General features: G+C 42.2%; 1 protein-coding gene across 1 annotated transcript in view; it reads right to left on the minus strand.

Annotated features, from left to right (window-relative positions):
* The window catches only part of LOC138648245 (tenascin-like), an 82198-nt gene that overhangs the window by 58023 nt on the left and 3971 nt on the right, over positions 1 to 20204 (minus strand). The window contains exon 2 of the mRNA XM_069737808.1: positions 3551 to 3923. Within this exon, the coding sequence (XP_069593909.1) occupies positions 3551 to 3902 (352 nt within the window). The 5' untranslated portion in view covers positions 3903 to 3923. The remainder of the gene's footprint in view (positions 1 to 3550; positions 3924 to 20204) is intronic.

The raw sequence follows: 20204 nt of genomic DNA on the forward strand, positions 1-20204 counted from the left end.
CTTCTACGTTTGAGTAATGGAGGAATAAAATGTGAATATTTAGATAAAATTAACTATTAATTGTACTGAGAGCCAGAAGATGTGAGTTGTGTGAAATGTGCAGATTAAGGGGATAAGTAAAATATCTGTTTTTTCATATTCCTTTAAGGGGTTGTCCACTTTATCTTTATTTTCACAAACGTCTTGTGGGGTTTTCCTATGAACAAAGTTCATTTTAATCAATAGATCTTGGAATAATAATAAGTTCCATAATTGGATGTGTTGAAAAAAAATGTTCCTGTGCTGAGATAATCTTATAAATGTGCTGCTGTGTACTGTGTAATGGTCGTGTCTGACCGTACAGGGTCATGGTCTGATCATACCACATCTCCTGGGCAGGGGAGGATATAAAAAAAAGTATACAGACATTACAGCACAGGATCACAAGTAATTCTTTCTTTGAAACATTTTTTAAAAGCAGGCAGGGAAATGCATTACCTCCAGGGCCGTATTTGCCACTAGGCACTTGAGGGCACGTGCCTAGGGCGGGGACAATGCGGGGGGGGGGAGGGGGCAGCACCTGAGCAAGGGTTTTTTTTTTTTTTTTTAAAGTCCTGTGTCACCTCCTGACGACACTGTCTGGGATTTCCCAGCAAATAGAAACAGAGGCAGCTGCAATAGTGAGCGATCAGATACAGCCGAGCACCATGGCGGATAGGGCCGTGGTATTGTATGGGCACGATTGAGGGACGGGGGAAGAAAGAGGACGGGGAGCAGAGCCATGGGAGAAGGAGCGGGGGGGTGGAGAGATGAGCCATGCATACAGGGGGAATATGAGCCGTGCATACAAGAGGTGGGGGGGAATTATGAACCATGCATACAGGAGGGGGGAATATGAGCCATGCATACAGGGGGGGGGAATATGAGCCATGCATACAGGGGGGGAATATGAGCCATGCATACAGGATGGGGGGAATATGAGCCATGCATACGGGGGGAATATGAGCCATGCATACAGGGGGCGAATATGAGCCATGCATACAGGGGGGGGGAATATGAGCCATGCATACAGGGGGGGAATATGAGCCATGCATACAGGATGGGGGGAATCCATGCATACAGGATGGGGGGAATATGAGCCATGCATACAGGATGGGGGGGAATATGAGCCATGCATACAGGGGGGAATTATGAGCCATGCATACAGGAGGGGGTGGTGGTGGAATATGAGCCATGCATACAGTAGGTGGGGGGGGGAATTATGAGCCATGCATACAGGTGGGGGGATTATGAGCCATGCATACAGGAGGGGGGGTGGAATATGAGCCATGCATACAGGAGGTGGGGGAGAATTATGAGCCATGCATACGGGGGGGATTATGAGCCATGCATACAGGAGGGGGGGATATGAGCCATCATACAGGAGGGGGGGATATGAGCCATCATACAGGAGGGGGGAATATGAGCCATGCATACAGGGGGGGGAATATGAGCCATGCATATGGGATGGGAGGGAGATGAGCCACGCATACAAGATGGGAGGGGGGCATTATACACTATTGAGCATCATGTGGGGTCATTATACAGTATTGAGCATCATGTGGGGTCATTATAAAGTATGGAGCATCATGTGTGGCCATTATACAGTATGGAGCATCACGTGTGGCCATTATACAGTATAGAGCATCATGTGTGGCCATTATACAGTATTGAGCATCATGTGTGGCCATTATACAGTATGGAGCATCACGTGTGGCCATTATACAGTATAGAGCATCATGTGTGGCCATTATACAGTATTGAGCATCATGTGTGGCCATTATATAGTATTGAGCATCATGTGTGGCCATTATACAGTATTGAACATCATGTGGGGTCATTATACAGTATGGAGCATCATGTGTGGCCATTATACAGTATTGAACATCATGTGCGGTCATTATACAGTATGGAGCATCATGTGTGGCCATTATACAGTATGGAGCATCATGTGTGGCCATTATACAGTATGGAGCATCATGTGTGGCCATTATAGAGTATTGAGCATCATGTGTGGCCATTATACAGTATGGAGCATCACAGTACATAGTAGGGGCACATTTATGAGATTAACTCGGCACAGGAAGATTTTTTTAAAAACACAACCAATTATGGAACTTGCTATTATTCCAAGATCTATTGATTAAAATGAACTTTTTTTGTGTGGGAAAATCCCTTTAAGGCCCAATTCATTATTGCATTTAAGCCTTTTTTGTCTCTTTTTTATGTTGTTTGTCTGTTTTTAATTTGTGTTTCATTTTTCTTTTAATTTCCACCTTTCTTAAAGTTTGTTTTATGTGTTTGCCTGGTTTTTTTTGTTTGCTTGTTTATTTAATATTCACCATTAGGCTATGTGCACACGTTGCAGAATTTCTGCAGAAAGTTCCGTGGCAATTCCGCAACTCCTGCGGTGGGTATATCGCATGCGGAATTGGCATGCATGTTCCCGCTAAACAATAGCGTTCTACAAGGGATCTGTAGCATCGCTTGGAAAACTGAATGACAGGTTGGTCACACTTGTCAAACATAGTGCTTGACTAGTGTGACCAACTTTTTACTATTGATGCTGCCTATTCAGCATCAATAGTAAAAAGATCTAATGTTAAAAATAATTTAAAAATAGTTATTCTCACCTTCCGACGGCCCCCGATCTCCTCAGCAGTGCACGCGGCAGCTTCCGTTCCCAGGGATGCTGTGTGCGATGGACCTGGGATGATGTCACGGTCACGTGACCGCGAAGTCATCCCAGGTCCTTCGCACACAGCATCCCTGGGAACGGAAGCCGCCGCGTGCACCGCTGAGAGGTGGGAGGACTCCGGGGGCCATAAGAAGGTGAGTTTATCACTATTTTTTATTTTAATTCTTTTTTTTTTAACAGTGATATGGTGCCCAGTCTCCTCTCCTCCACCCTTGGTACCATCCGCACATTATCCGCTTACTTCCCGCATGGTGGGCATAGCCCCATGCAGAAAGTAAGCGGACAATGGATTCCTATGTGTGCGGAATCCCCGCGATTCCGCAAATTAATGAACATGCTGCGTTTTTTTGTAGAATGCGTTTCCACTCAGGAAAAAAACGCAGCATGTGCATACAAAATGCGGATTGCATTCTTTTAATAGGATGCTTAATGTGAGCAGTTTTTTTCGCGGTTTTATCTAGTTTTTATAGCGAAAAAAACGAGAAAAATCCGGAACGTGTGCACACAGCCTTAAGGTCACGGTTTGAGTTTCCGCATGTTTTCATTTGATTCCTCAATTGCAAATTTTAAAAAAGTCCAAATGTACTCCAGTGTCCCTCCCTGTAGTGATTTTATGTAAGTCTGAAATTTTGGCACAAATTTTATAACATTTTATTTTTGACCTGAAAAGTCACAAATAAGACTAAAGGCAAAATGTATAAACTATGTGCTCTATTTGGAAGAATTTGGGGCCAAAAAAGTACATGAAAAAAATGCAAATGGTTAATGGGGCTTTTAGTGTTTAGTAATATTGACCTGGCACTGAATGGCCCACATCACCATGCAGTTTATTACCTGCAGCTCCACAGCATCCCTCATACTGCTCCTTCATTTCTGTCATCCCTAATTCTAATGCTTGCAATCTGGCAAGGAGGTCATCTAGGAAGGCATTCTTCTGGCATTCCTCTGCAGGGCTCTGGAGCCGCAGGAGGTGCCTGAACACCAGCTTGTTATCATCTGATGCCATGGTTTGGAGCTGTTCATTGTCTTCCCCTGGCACACTGTAGATGTGGGTGATGGACAGCGCCTTCTCGCTGCTGCAGCTCTTGCTTTCTGGGACTTTGATGGAGGCTCCAGAAGTCAGAAGGTGATAGGGACAGCAAAGAAGGAGGACAGCCAAAACTCTCCATAATGGTAAGGGGTCCATTGTGAGTCCTCACCAGGAGCACTGCATGGGAAAAACAAATGAAGGAAGGAATGAAGGATTATGCTCATCATAAAATAGCACCTATGTTGTCCAAAGTGAAATTGTTAACGTTCAGGATTTCTTGCAGAAAATTCCTGAGAAAAACCTGAAATTGCAAGAAATCTGCATGCGTTTTTTGCGCGTTTTTTCCTGCGTTTTTTCCAGACATTTCCCAGTGCATTTTATAGTGGGAAATCCGCAAAAAAAAACGCAAAATTAATGAACATGCTGCGGTTTTTACCGCAACGTGTTTTTTTCGTGGCAAAAAACGCATCATGTGCACAAAACATGCAGAATTCATTCAAAATGATGGGATGCATATTGTATGCTGTTAAAAAAAACAGCGTTATAGCGTTTTTATCGCGAAAAAAACCACGAAAAATCAGCAACGTGTGCACACAGCCTAAAGGGGATGTCCATTTCATGTTAGGAAGGTTCCTCTAATGAAAAATAGTTGAAAAAAAAACAAAAAACAAAAAAGCGCCGGCCGAAGAACACAGTGAGTCCACACTGGGAGGACTCACTGCGCTCTTCGGCTGGCGCTCCTTTTTTGTCTGTTTGCTTTTTCAGCTGTCTTACAATACGGCACCTGGTTAGGATGTCCAAACCCGGTAGCAGCATGCTGATTGAGCAATAAAAAAGTTGCACACATTCAAGATATCTATTTAGTATAAGTGTTTTGTTGGTCTTTTGTTTGTTTTTCTTCCCCTACTCCCTTCTCCGAAGCGCTCCTTTTCAACCTCTTTTATTGCTTTTTTTCTAATGAAAAATAGATCAGAGATCGTCTGGCAGGAAGTGTTCAGTTCCCCTACAGCGCCTCCACAGGAGAAATTAAGTATTACACAGGTCACTTTGCAATAAATATGTAATATGCAGACATGGTGGGTCCTCCAGGCAGAGGAACGCTCTTTGCAAGTTGATGTAGATGATGACACTTTACAAGCAACACTTTAGTAACTCAGGAAAAGCAAATAGGATATTTTCTAAACTAAACAGTTTCTTTAATATCATACAGATTAGATACAACGGGGCATATTTAACCCACAATCACTCCACCACGTAAGTTTACATCATTCATCACCATTGAGTGAACATTGAAAAATATTTGCTACCACTGTGTCTGCAAAATCAGACTGATGAAAATATACAATTATTTAACAGTAAACAGTGTAAAAAGAAATAGAAATAGCAAATCTGTCGTTTTTGGTCACCGACCTCCTCCAAAAAAATGCAGTAAAAAGTGATCTAAAATGTCCTGTTTGCCCTAAAAAGTACTAAAAAAGAACAATAGCTCTTGTTTTTATCATCATTTCATCTCACTTGGAATTTTGTTCCCGTTTTCTTGCACATCATAGGGTTAGATAAATGATGGCAATGAAAATTATAACTTTTATTGTAAAAAAAACAAGCCCTCATATGCCTGTTGATGGAATAATAAAAAAAAAGTTATGGCTCCTGGAAGAAGTGGAGGAAAAAAAATAAAGCACAAAAATAAAAAATGGCTCGTTCCTGAAAGGGTCATTGTTGTCCATAGCAACCGATCGTAACTCTGTCTGCTTTAATTGTCCAGACCAATGTAAGACATGAAAGCTGTGCTCTGTGTGATTGGTTGCTATGGACAATCAAGACAGTTCTTTGGACAGTTTTTAGAAATCTTATGATAATATACGTATCCTAGCAACAGTGATATCTATTCAGTCCCCGAAGAGTTCCCAAAACTGTGCTCTAGCCAGTTATGCCTGCAGCATGGCTGAGCCTCATGCCAATATTGCCCTCCAGGCTTGTTCAAGGGTAAATTTTAATATTGTTCCTCATCATATAAGTCATTAGAGTTGAATATTTCAACTATGAATCCAAGTTCTGACAAGGCCCAACAACGTTTCCGTAGAATCTATTCACACTATTACTTCTCGGGTTTATACTATTAGATCATTTAGAAGAATACGAATTACTCCTTATTAAAAGTGGTTCAGAGTTTTAAAGAGAACCTGTCACCTGGTCAGAAGTGTCCAGTTTTGCTCTCATTCTATTATCACTGACTCCCTGATTTATTTCTTTTTTAAATCCATTGTACGGTTCCAGAGTTGTGGGCCTTTTTACTTAGTGCTAATTTTTATGGTAACAGGATCCTCTGGGGCGTGTCTTTAGGCTGCTCTGCAAAAGTCACGCCCCCTTGTAAAGACCATAAAGGTTAGCCCTAAATTAAAAGGATCATATGTCAATAACCGTGTAGAGGATTTTTTTTTAAAAAACAGGAAAAAATTAAGAGCAAAACTGCCCACTTGTAACCTAATGACGGGATCTCTTTAAACGGAACCAGTCATCAGATTCATGCTGCACAAATTCATTTGACAGCTTATATGATGGCAGGACACTAAGAATAGGTCATTAATATTACAGGGAACCTGTGACCTGATCCATGCTGTTTGCACTACGTGGAAAATATTACTTCGAAAAGCCAGCTGAGGATTATGCAATTCGGCAGACTAGTCCGAAGCTGGTCACCGGCAGCTTCTCTCTTCCCACCTCTCTTAGATTGACAGGTTTCTTCCTTTGGGTGTGTATAGGAGGAAAACGGTCAATCAAAAGGAACCAAAAGTACTCAGGTGAGGAATTCCTGCCGAGGACCTCATCGGACTCGTCATCTGAAATGCATGGTCACCACACAGTTTCTCAAAGTAGTTTTTTTTATGAAATGCTGCAAAATTTTAGAGTAATACATACACAACTGCGATAGAGCAGCCAATATCTAATTCATTATTACTAAATGTCTCTAGAAAGAATCTATAGTAGTGCCTCAAAGACCACACTCCCATAGCATATAATCAACAACGTCCATGCTAGTATCATAGCCCATGGACAAAAAGTGATAAGACAACGAAAGATGTAAATTTATAAAAAGTTATATCTTTATTATAAACAGAAAACAAAGATAAAAGGAGAGACCAAAAACAGTGACAGGGCTAAAAGAAAACCTCCATAGGGAAGGATCAAATAGTATGACGGACGCAAATACACTGTTGAATCACTGGCAGTATATAGTACAAAAATACATAAAAATATGTTAATGCTCAAATATTGAAATAACTGCGAGTGATCCAACAACAAGTATATAACACAGGCGGATACTCAATCTCCTCAGTCCACTTGCCAATACGAGACTATAATATAATATATACATATACAATGTCATAGGTGTACTAAATGGAAAACTGAAAAAATATAAGTCAAAGCCAAAAAAAACGGTCATAAACGAAATACAAACGCGGTACTATAGTATACAAAGAAAAGGGGGGGCAAATACCACAATATTAATACCGCAGTTATATCGCAATGATAGATGAGCCAGTGGCAATATAGATAAACCTAGTGGCTAGACAAACATCAGTACCGGCAAATAAATCCGGCCACAGACAAAGTCCAAGCGCAAGTGCCGGCAAGTAGGCAAAAGTATAGGAGAGCTTACCGCTAAAGTAAGTTGCGTCCGGTGTCCTTCCCGCCTGCCCAGGAAGCCACTAGGTTTATCTATATTGCCACTGGCTCATCTATCATTGCGATATAACTGCGGTATTAATATTGTGGTATTTGCCCCCCCTTTTCTTTGTATACTATAGTACCGCGTTTGTATTTCGTTTATGATCGTTTTTTTTGGCTTTGACTTATATTTTTTCAGTTTTCCATTTAGTACACCTATGACATTGTATATGTATATATTATATTATAGTCTCGTATTGGCAAGTGGACTGAGGAGATTGAGTATCCGCCTGTGTTATATACTTGTTGTTGGATCACTCGCAGTTATTTCAATATTTGAGCATTAACATATTTTTATGTATTTTTGTACTATATACTGCCAGTGATTCAACAGTGTATTTGCGTCCGTCATACTATTTGATCCTTCCCTATGGAGGTTTTCTTTTAGCCCTGTCACTGTTTTTGGTCTCTCCTTTTATCTTTGTTTTCTGTTTATAATAAAGATATAACTTTTTATAAATTTACATCTTTCGTTGCCTTATCACTTTTTGTCCATGGGCTATGATACTAGCATGGACGTTGTTGATAATATCTAATTCATGCTGCATGTGGTTCGGTCAGCATGAATCAGATGACACGTTCCCCTTAATACTGATTACCTATTCTTGGGTCATCAACATTACATCGGTGGGAGTTGAACTTTCGGCACCAACACCATACAGATAAATAGGAGACAACTTGCTCCGACATTCATTACAATGGCGGCTGTTGATAGAAGGGGGTCCCTGTGCAAGAACAAGGACACCATGAGCAGTCCAATAGCTCATCATAATGCACAAGTCCACCTTCTTTGGCAGTAGAAGTGACCCCCCTTACCTCCTGGACCTCTGTGCAGCTGCACAAATGATCTGTCCACCCCCTTCAGTACCACTCGCAACACAATGTGCAGAGTTGTGCACCAAGGCTTCTTGTTCCCATTGGACATACGATCATCGGGTGTCTCCTCAGCAAAGCAAAGCTTCTTGGTCTTAGGGTATGTGCACACGATGCAGATTTAGTGCAGAACTGCAGCAGATTTTTCTGCAGCAGAAACGCTGCAGAACTGCACTGTGATCACAGTACAATGTAAATCAATGTGAAAAAAAAAAGCTGTGCACATGGTGCAGAAAAATCTGCGCAGAAACGCTGCAGTTTTCAAAGAAGTGCCTGTCACTTCTTTTGTGCAGTTCTGCAGCGTTTCTGCACCCCTCCATAATAGAAATCTGCAGGTGCGTTTTTCATGCGTTTTTCATGCGTTTTTCATGCGTTTTTCATGCGTTTTTTGTGCAGATTTGTGCTCAAAAAACGCATCAAAAACGCATAAAAAACGCATAAAAAACGCACCTGCAGATTCTGCCAGGAGATGCAGATTTAGTGCAAAACTGCAGCAGATTTTTCTGCACTAAATCTGCATCGTGTGCACATACCCTTAACAATCCAAGATCAGCTGTGCATAGTTCTCTTTATCTTAATTATATTTTATTTATTTTACCCAATTACATAGCACCATTAATTCCACAGTGCTTTACAGACATCATTATCTCTGTCCCCAATGGGACTCACAATCTAAATTCAGTATGGAGCATGGGAGGAAACCAGAAAAAAACGCATGCAAACATGGGGAGAACATACAATCTCCATGCAGATGTTATCCTTGATGGGATTTGAACCTAGGACCCCAGTGCTGCAAGGCAACAATGCTAACCACTGAGCCACTGATGGCCCAGTTAGCGGAAAAATCTACACAATGCAAAAAATGATGTCCCCTTGAGATCTTTTGTGATCCTTGGAGGATGAAAATAGAGAAAAAATAAGGGGAAAAATGATACAGGAAAGATATATATATATATATATATATATATATATATATATATATATATATATATATATATATGTCACAGTTCACACCGTGCTGCCAACAATATGTCACGGATCCCGGGGAAGAGATTTTATCATCCCCACCACTCACACCAATTTGTTTCGAACCGGGGTTGTTTGGTTGCCCCTGGTTCCTTCTGAAGGGGATTTATCTATATCCCACTTCCCAGTTCCGGTTTGGAACTTGCAGCTCTCTGGAGCCCCCTTTACCCTCAGGTCAGATCAGGTACTGCACCTAGGGCAATTAGTCGCCAGCAAGACTGCCTGCTATGTACTGGCTATTGGGCATGTTGCAACGAGGGCGATATAACTACTCCCACTCAGGTGGGAACAATAATTATCGCTACAGAGATTCCCAATTGCACAGAACAAAGCATGCTGCCATCATCTCCAATTTCCTAAGGATTAACGGGTCCGGAGCCAACCCAAATCAGTAGCATAATTCACCTCAGCGGACGTGACAGTTCGTTTAGAGCATGAAGGGACAAGCTAGTAAATTATATATTTTACTCCAAAAAGGTAGGCAGTGTTTACAAAGTATAAAAAGATATTATAAAGAAGACAAAATCATGTGTACGATACAGATTACAAATAAGGATTAAAATTGAAAAAACACATAGTATTCAGATCATTTCATATCATCATGGCTGGCCTGTGGGCTTTGTAGGAGCCACACATCTAAATGCATGTCCCATCTATATATCAGCTACGCCCCGGACACTGAAAACTCCTGCTTCACACATTCCTAGCCTCAAGCCCAGGCACCCCCTGTGGTGACATCACTTAGAGGCTGAGACCAACCTTCACTTAGAATTTACGTTTTGGTTTCACCAGACAAAGACATTCCTTGGGTTGGTAAGGGGAGGTGGGACAAGTGGCTTTAGGGGATTGGTCTTCTGCAGTTAAAAGCCAATACTGCTCACACATTGGTATCAAGTTGCACAGAGTATCTGCCATAGGGCTTTGTTTGTTGTATGAGCGAATGCAGAGTGGAAGAAAGGGGGATCGAAACGGCAGTGTGTGTCTGGAAGACATGTAACCTACTGAAACTAAACTCACAATATGGCATTTTTACATTATCGTGACACCTCCCCCTTTTCGACTGCGCTATGGAGGCAGAACCTCTTGGTACTCCTCCATGCGCACCTTAGCAGGTTCACCTTGGCGGGACAACCCATCTGCATTGCCATGCTCCCTGCCCATTTTGTGTTTGATGGTAAAGTCATACTGCTAGAGGGCAAGGCTCCAGTGTACCAACCTTCCGTTGGTTCCACACATGGCTTGTAGCCAGCACAGAGTGTGGTGGTCCTTCACCACAGTGAAGGTGCGCCTCTACAGGTAGGGCTACAAGCATTGCAGGGCCCAGACTATGGCCAGGCACTCCTTGTCCATGGTGGAATAGGCCACTTCCCTCGGCAGAAGCTTCCTGCTCAGGTACAACATGGGGTGCTCGTGGTTCCCCGAGTAGACCTGGCTGAGCACAGCACCAACTCGCTGGCATCGGTCTACACCAAGAACGGTCAACTGCTGTCGACTGCTTTCAACACAGGAGCATTGCACAGAGCTGTTTTCAACGCCTGGAAGGCCCCCTCACAGCCGTCGGTCCAGTCGACTATGTGGGGTAGCTTCTTCCTGGTGAGGTCCGTCAAGGGTATAGTGCTGTACGAAGCGCCTATAGTACCCTGCAGTGCCCAGGAAGGACATCACCTGTTTCTTGGTCCTGGGGGTGGGCCAGGACGCGATCGCATCCACTTTCCCAGGCTCTGGCTTTATGGAGCTCCCGCCTACCCGGTGCCCCAGGTAGTGGACCTCACTCATGCCCATCTGGCACTTTCCCAGCTTGATGGTCAGACCAGCTCGGTGAATTCGCCTGAGCACCTCCTCAAGATGCTGCAGGTGTTCGTCTCAGGAGGAACTGAAGATGGCAATGTCATCCAAGTACGCCACCGCATACATCTACAGTCCCTGAAGCAGGTGGTTGCCCATCCGCTGGAAAGGGAAAAATGAATCATTTAAAAAAAAAGAAAAGAAATTCCCTCCCAAAAATAGGAAGTAGTAGCAAATATTTAGTATAAATAATATGTAATATTTTATATTCCAAAGCAGGACAATAAAAGCAATAAAAGCTACAATAATTAATTATCCACACAATATGATAAAATAAAGAATGACTTAGATGGTGTGAAACATAAACTGCATAAATTTTTTTTTTTTTTAAATGACAAAACCTCTATTTTCTAGTTTAACATGTATAGTAGCAATGTACATAAAAAAGGTAATTACGAGATTAAGTACTTGTTTATACATTTTTTATTTGTCTTTTCGGGGATATCCACATAGCATTCTCCATGGGATATTTGCTTCATTTATCTTCTTCATCTGCGGTGAGAAGTGCTAAGTGTCTGATCATCCCATTTCTCATTGTACAGGTCAGAGGTTAACAAATCTAATTGACCTTTGTGATTAATAGGATGTAAAAACCTCTAACATGACAGTGAAGACACCAATGCATCACCATTAAGGCAGGGAATAGAGAGCACAAACACCAGCAGGAGAAGCTTTTTTTTTTTTTTTTGCGCTAATGGATAGTCAAAATGATGCATGGAAAAAAAAATGAGCCATGTAAAAAAAAAGCTTTACAATTAGGAAGTGTCGTAAGGCAAAAATAATTGAAATATCCCACATGGGACATATGGACATTCCCTTTAAGAAATGTTGCTATTTATATTGTAGGACTTTTTGGGAAAACCTCTTTAAGGCTATGTACACACGTCAGGATTTCTTGCAGAAATTTCCTGAACAAAACCGGACATTTTCTGCAAGAAATCCACCTGCGTTTTTTCCACGGTTTTTTTCGCGGTTTTCTTGCAGTTGTTATGCGTGTTTTTCCGGAGCTTCCCAATGCATTAAATAGCGGCAAAAACGCAAAAAATCTGCATAATTAATGAGCATGCTGCATTTTTTACAGTGATGCATTTTTTTTGCAGAAAAAAACGCATCATGTGCACAAAAATTGTAGAATGCTTTAAAAATGATGGGGGCTTATGTATGCGTTTTTAACCCCTTCACGATATGCCCCGTACTAGTACGGCGCATGTCGTGTCTCCCCCTTTGATGTGGGCTCCGGCGGTGAGCCCACATCAAAGTTGCGACATGTCAGCTGTTTTGTACAGCTGACATGTGCGCGCAATAGCGGCGGGTGAAATCGCTATTCACCCGCCGCTATTAACCTGTTAAATGCCGCTGTCAAACGCATACAGCGGCATTTAACCGGCGCTTCTGGCCGGGCGGCCGGAAATGATGTCATCGCCGACCCCCGTCACATGATCGGGGGTCGGCGATGCATCAGGAAGGTAACCATAGAGGTCCTTGAGACCTCTATGATTACTGATGCCGGCCTGCTGTGAGCGCCCCCCTGTGGTCGGCGCTCACAGCACGCCTGCATTTCTGCTACATAGCAGCGATCTGATGATCGCTGCTATGTAGCAGAGCCGATCAGGCTATGCCAGCTTCTAGCCTCCCATGGAGGCTATTGAAGCATGGCACAAGTAAAAAAAAAATGTTTTTAAAAATATGAAAAAAATATAAAAAATATAAAAGTTTAAATCAAGTTTAATTCAAATTAAATTTCGCCCCATCCTAAATAAAACAATAAAAAAAAAAAAAAACTACACGTATTTGGTATCGCCGCGTTCAGAATTGCCCGATCTATCAATAAAATAAAGCATTAACCTGATCGCTAAACAGCGTAGCGAGAAAAAAATCTGAAACGCCAGAATTACGTTTTTTTGGTCGCCGTGACATTGCATTAAAATGCAATAACGGTCGATCAAAAGAACGTATCTGCACCAAAATGGAATCATTAAAAACGTCAGCTCGGCACGCAAAAGTAAGCCCTCACCCGACCCCAGATCATGAAAAATGGAGACGCTTCAGGTATCAGAAAATGGCACTTAGCCATGTTAGATGTCTATGAACTCGTAATGACCTAGAGAATCACAATGGCAGGTTAGTTTTACCATTTAATGAACCTAGCAAAAATGCCAAACAAAAAACAAGTGTGGGATTGCACTTTTTTGCAATTTCACCGCACTTGGAATTTTTTTCCCATTTTCTAGTAAAAGACATGGTAGAACCAATGGTGTCGTTCAAAAGTACAACTCGTCCCGCAAAAAATAAGCCCTCACATGGCCATATTGACGGAAAAATAAAAAAAGTTATGGCTCTCGGAAGGAGGGAAGTGAAAAATGAAAACGCAAAAACGAAAAAGGGCCGCGACTTGAAGGGGTTAAAGTGTTTTCGCCACGGAAAACGGCAAAAAAACGCGAAAAATCTTAAACGTGTGCACATAGCCTACTATAACGTAATCACAATGAGTGTCCTGATGGGTTGTGAATAAGTGTCATATAATCGCATTATAAGTAATCCATAAACCCCCGCAAGCCTAAAAAGAATAATTTATAGAACTGTATCATTATTTATAAAAAGTAGAAATGTTTTATTGTGATAACTGTGCCAAGTAATAAAAATAAGAAAAACTGCATAATATGCTACAATGTAGTCACCACTAGGTGGAGATAACTGCATACAAAGGAATCAGTATGCAGGAGGTTCTTGTGCTCCCTCTAGTGGTGGCTGTAGGTAGACACAATATTTTTTTTTGTACCTTTGGGCATTTTTAGTTAGTAGAAACTTATTAAAACTGAAAACATCCATTATTCAGACTGATATTACCCAGTAGAGTAGATACAACACTGGAAAATGTTTTTAGTTACTGTAATCTAACACAGATGTCAGTACACAGCTACTGTGGAGCGTACTCCAGTCCAAGCCTTAATGAGTAATGACCGGATCATTATAGCTAGTGGAAGATATATATTAAGAGCTTCCAGATGTTTCTAAATCAGAGACAATGGATGAACAGGGTTCAAAAATGTCCAGAAACTTACTGGACAGTTTGTAAAAACAGGGCACTTTTTTCCTAGGTCTGTAAAGAAAAATGTGATGCGTCTGTAATTTATTTATTTTTTTTAAGATGAAAAATTTTTGCAAATTGACTTTAGTTATCATCGTTTTGCAGAGAGATCGCAACTGGTGTCTTCATATCAGAATTAGAAGCTATAGACATGTATTGTTTGAAATCCTACTACTTTATTTTACAATATGTCTGCAAAAAAATGTTGTTTGTGATTTTTTGATAAGCTGCCCAGAAAAATTAAAAAAAAATCAAGCTGGCGATAGTGCAGATGGATGCAGAAGGTATATGCTTGGCAATGAAAAACTGAGACATAGGTCAATGGAAAGGTGTCTCTATTTTAAAACTGATTCTAAATTAATGGAATTAGTATTTACAATTAATGGATTTAGGCCACATTCACACGTTCAGTAGTTGTTGAGTTTTTTACCTCAGTATTTGTAAGCCAAAACCAGGAGTAGTAGAAAATTACAGCAGTGGTGACCTACAAATACTGAGGTAAAAAAATCACCAAACAGTCAGCGTGTGAACGTGGCCTAGTTGGTCAGCATCATCTCTCCTAGGCCATGGTCACACATTCAATATTTGGTCAGTTTTTTACCTCAGTATTTGTAAGCCAAAACCAGGAGTGGAACAATCAGAGGAAAAGTATAATAGAAACACGTCACCGCTTCTGGATTTGGCTTACAAATACTGAGGTAAAATACCGACCAAATATTCAATGTGTGACCATGGCCTAGGAAAGATGCTGCTGACCAATTAGGCCATTTTCACACGTTGACTATTTGGTGAGTTTTTTTTTACCTAATTATTTGTAGGTCACTGCTTATGTATTTGTCTCCCACTCTTGGTTTTGGCTTACAAATACTGAGGTAAAATACGGACCAAATACTGAACGTGTGAACATGGCCTGAGACTCCTACATTACCCCTGCCCAGGAGCCACAGGCCACCCCGCACAGGCGGTCCCATAGCACCACCAATAAATAAAGGGGATGAAGAACTACACCAGCACCTCACACCCTTCATTCTTGGAATCAGAGAGGGTTGGTTCGACATCAAAGCTTCAGCTTTCTACAAAGATAATGATGTTCTCAGTAAGGACTTATACTCACTTGCGTGAAATACGGCCGAGTCTCGCATGGTAACACCCGGCTTCGCCGCCAGCACTTGGGAGCGGAGCGTGCAGCTCCATGTATTGCTATGCGGCCGCACGCTCCGCTCTGGAGTGCCGCCAGCAGAGCCGGGTTTTAACATGCGAGAGGCTGGTTTCACACTTGCGTTTTAAAACGCAAGCATTTAAAAAAAACGCATGGTGAAAAAACGCATGTAAACGCGTGCAAACGCTGCGTTTTTTTTACGCATGCGTTTTTGCATGTGGTGAAAAAAACGAGGCGTTTTGACGCGTTTACATGCATTTTTTTCATGCGTTTGCGTTTTTTAAATGCATGCTGAGAAATGTGTGACAGCTGCCAATCATCAAAATAAAGTAAAAAACCCACTATAAACAGAAATAGTTAGGGTTAGGGGTAGGGTTAGGGTTAGGATCCCTTTAGGGTTAGGGTTAGGGGTAGGGTTAGGGTTAGGGGTAGGGTTAGGGATAGGGTTAGGATCCCTTTAGGGTTAGGACCCCTTTATCACTTTTATGGTGGGGGGTGGCATATCAGTGTGTTTTCTGTTTTTTTTAACCCCTTAATCCCATAAGACGTACTATCCCGTCCAGGTGACCTGGGACTTAATTCCCAGGGACGGGATAGTACGTCATAGCGATCGGCCGCGCTCACGGGGGGAGTGCGGCCGATCGCGGCCGGGTGTCAGCTGCCTATCGCAGCTGACATCCGGCACTATGTGCCAGGAGCAGTCACGGACCGCTCCCGGCACATTAACCCCCGGCACACCGCGATCAAAGATGATCGCGATGTGCCGGCGGTGCAGGGAAGCATCGCGCAGGGAGGGGGCTCCCTGCGTGCTTCCCTGAGACGATCGGTGCACGGTGATGTGCTCACCGTGTACCGAGCGTCTTCTCCCTGCAGTCCCCGGATCCAAAATGGCCGCCGGGCTGCATCCGGGTCCTGCAGGGAGCACTTCCGGGTCAGGATCAGGCTGCAGCTGCAGCTCTAATCCTGCCCGGCTGTATGTCAGATCACCGATCTGATAGAGTGCTGTGCACACTGTCAGATCAGTGATCTGTGATGTCCCCCCCTGGGACAAAGTGAAAAAGTAGAAAAAAAAATTTCCACACGTATAAAAAAAAAAAAAAAAAAAATCCTAAATAAAGAAGAAAAAAAAAAATATTATTCCCATAAATACATTTCTTTATCCAAAAAAAAAACAAAAAAACAATAAAAGTACACATATTTAGTATCGCCGCGTCCGTAACGACCCGACCTATAAAACTGGCCCACTAGTTAACCCCTTCAGTGAACACCGTAAGAAAAAAAAAAAAAAAACGAGCCAAAAAACAACGCTTTATTATCATAACGCTGAACAAAAAGTGGAATAACACGCGATCAAAAAGACAGATATAAATAACCATGGTATCGCTGAAAGCGTCATCTTGTCCCGCAAAAAATGAGCCGCCACATAGCATCATAACCAAAAAAATAAAAAAGTTATAGTCTTCAGAATAAAGTGATGCCAAAATAATTATTTTTTCTATAAAATAGCTTTTATCGTATAAAAGCGCCAAAACATAAAAAAAATGATATAAATGAGGTATCGCTGTAATCGTACTGACCCGAAGAATAAAACTGCTTTATGAATTTTACCAAACGCGGAACGGTATAAACGCCTCCCCCAAAAGAAATTCATGAATAGCTGGTTTTTGGTAATTCTGCCTCACAAAAAATCGGAATAAAAAGCTATCAAAAACTGTCACGTGTCCGAAAATGTAACCGATAAAAACGTCAACTCGTCCCGCAAAAAACAAGACCTCACATGACTCTGTGGACCAAAATATGGAAAAATTATAGGTCTCAAAATGTGGAGACGCAAAAACTTTTTTGCTATAAAAAGCGTCTTTTAGTGTGTGACAGCTGCCAATCATAAAAATCCGATATAAAAAACGCTATAAAAGTAAATCAAACCCCCCTTCATCACCCCCTTAGTTAGGCTAGGTTCACATTGCGTTAATGGGTTAACGCTAACGGACAGCGTTGCACGGCGAAAATGTCGCAATTAACGCCGTACAACGGGTCCGTTAGCGCACCCATTGACAGCAATGTGATTTTCGAGTGTAGCGCATCGCTAGAGCGTGCCATTTTTGGCTCGCGCTAGCAAGGTGCCGTTCTTTTGTGGCGCGCCTCGGACGCTGCTTGCAGCGTCCGCGGCGCGCCCGAGGTCCGATCCCCGATCTTCCAGAGACGTTAACGCGACCACTAAACACGACACCTAAAAAGACATTGCGTTAGCGCAATCCGCTAGCGCTAAACGGATTTCCCTAACGCAATGTGAACCTAGCCTTAGGGAAAAATAATAAAATTTTAAAAAATGTATTTATTTCCATTTTCCCATTCGGGTTAGGGCTAGGGTTAGGGCTAGGGTTAGGGTTAGGGTTTGGATTACATTTACGGTTGGGATTAGGGTTGGGATTAGAATTAGGGGTGTGTCAGGGTTAGGTGTGTGGTTAGGGTTACAGTTGGGATTAGGGTTAGGGGTGTGTCTGGGTTAGAGGTGTGGTTAGGGTTACAGTTGGGATTAGAGTTAGGGGTGCGTTTGGATTAGGGTTTCATTTATAATTGGGGGGTTTCCTCTGTTTAGGCACATCAGGGGCTCTCCAAACGCGACATGGCGTCCGATCTCAATTCCAGCCAATTCTGCATTGAAAAAGTAAAACAGTGCTCCTTCACTTCCGAGCTCTCCCGTGCGCCCAAACAGGGGTTTACCCCAACATATGGGGTATCATCGTACTCGAGACAAATTGGACAACAACTTTTTGGGTCCAAGTTCTCTTGTTATCCTTGGGAAAATAAAAATTGGGGGGGCTAAAAATCATTTTTGTGGGAAAAAAAAAGGATTTTTTATTTTCACGGCTCTGCGTTGTAAACTGTAGTGAAACACTTGGGGGTTCAAAGTTTTCACAACACATCTAGATAAGTTCAGTGGGAGGTCTAGTTTCCAATATGAGGTCACTTGTGGGGGGTTTGTACTGTTTGGGTACATCAGGGGCTCTGCAAATGCAACGTGACGCCTGCAGACCAATCCATCAAGTCTGCATTCCAAATGGCGCTCCTTCCCTTCCGAGCTCTGCCATGCGCCCAAACAGTGGTTCCCCCCCACATATGGGGTATCAGCATACTCAGGACAAATTGGACAACAACTTTTGGGGTCCAATTTATTCTGTTACCCTTGTAAAAATACAAAGCTGAGGGCTAAAAAATCATTTTTGTGAAAAAAAAAAGAATTTTTATTTTCACGGCTCTGCGTTATAAACTGTAGTGAAACACTTAGGGGTTCAAAGTTCTCACAACACATCTAGATAAGTTCCTTGGGAGGTCTAGTTTCTAATATGAGGTCACTTGTGGGGGGTTTGTACTGTTTGGGTACATCAGGGGCTCTGCAAATGCAACGTGACGCCTGCAGACCAATCCATCAAGTCTGCATTCCAAATGGCGCTCCTTCCCTTCCGAGCTCTGCCATGCGCCCAAACAGTGGTTCCCCCCCACATATGGGGTATCAGTGTACTCAGGACAAATTGGACAACAACTTTTGGGGTCCAATTTATTCTGTTACCCTTGTAAAAATACAAAGCTGAGGGCTAAAAAATCATTTTTGTGAAAAAAAAAAGAATTTTTATTTTCACGGCTCTGCGTTATAAACTGTAGTGAAACACTTAGGGGTTCAAAGTTCTCACAACACATCTAGATAAGTTCCTTGGGAGGTCTAGTTTCTAATATGGGGTCACTTGTGGAGGGTTTGTACTGTTTGGGTACATCTGGGGCTCTGCAAATGCAACGTAACTCCTGCAGACCAATCCATCTAAGTCTGCATTCCAAATTGTGCTCCTTCCCTTCCGAGCTCTGCCATGCGCCCAAACAGTGGTTCCCCCCCACATATTTGGTATCAGCGTACTCAGGACAAATTGGACAACAACTTTTGGGGTCCAATTTATTCTGTTACCCTTGTGAAAATACAAAACTGGGGGTTAAAAAATAATTTTTGCGAAAAAAAAAAAAAATTATTTTAACGGCTCTGCGTTATAAACTGTAGTGAAACACTTGGAGGTTCAAAGCTCTCAAAACACATCTAGATAAGTTCCTTAGGGGGTCTAGTTTCCAAAATGGTGTCACTTGTGGGGGGTTTTAATGTTTAGGCACATCAGGGGCTCTCCAAACCAACATGGCGTCCCATCTTAATTCCAGTCAATTTTGCATTGAAAAGTCAAATGGCGCTCCTTCCCTTCCGAGCTCTGCTATGCGCCCAAAAAGTGGTTTACCCCCACATATGGGGTATCGTCGCACTCAGGACAAATTGCACAACAACTTTTGTGGTCTAATTTCTTCTCTTACCCTTGGGAAAATAAAAAATTGGGGGCGAAAAGATCATTTTTGTGAAAAAATAAGATTTTTTATTTTTACGACTCTGCATTATAAACTTCTGTGAAGCACTTGTTGGGTCAAAGTGCTCACCACACATCTAGATAAGTTCCTTAAGGGGTCTACTTTTCAAAATGGTGCCACTTGTGAGGGGTTCCAATGTTTAGGCACATGAGGGGCTCTCCAAACGCAACATGGCGTCCCATGTCAATTCCAGTCAATTTTGCATTGAGAAGTCAAATGGCGCTCCTTTCCTTCCGAGCTCTGTCATGCGCCCAAACAGTGGTTTACCCCCACATATGGGGTATCGTCGCACTCAGGACAAATTGCACAACAACTTTTGTGGTCTAATTTCTTCTCTTAC

The sequence above is a fragment of the Ranitomeya imitator genome, chromosome 8 (assembly GCF_032444005.1).
Source record: "Ranitomeya imitator isolate aRanImi1 chromosome 8, aRanImi1.pri, whole genome shotgun sequence".
NCBI lineage: Eukaryota > Metazoa > Chordata > Amphibia > Anura > Dendrobatidae > Ranitomeya > Ranitomeya imitator.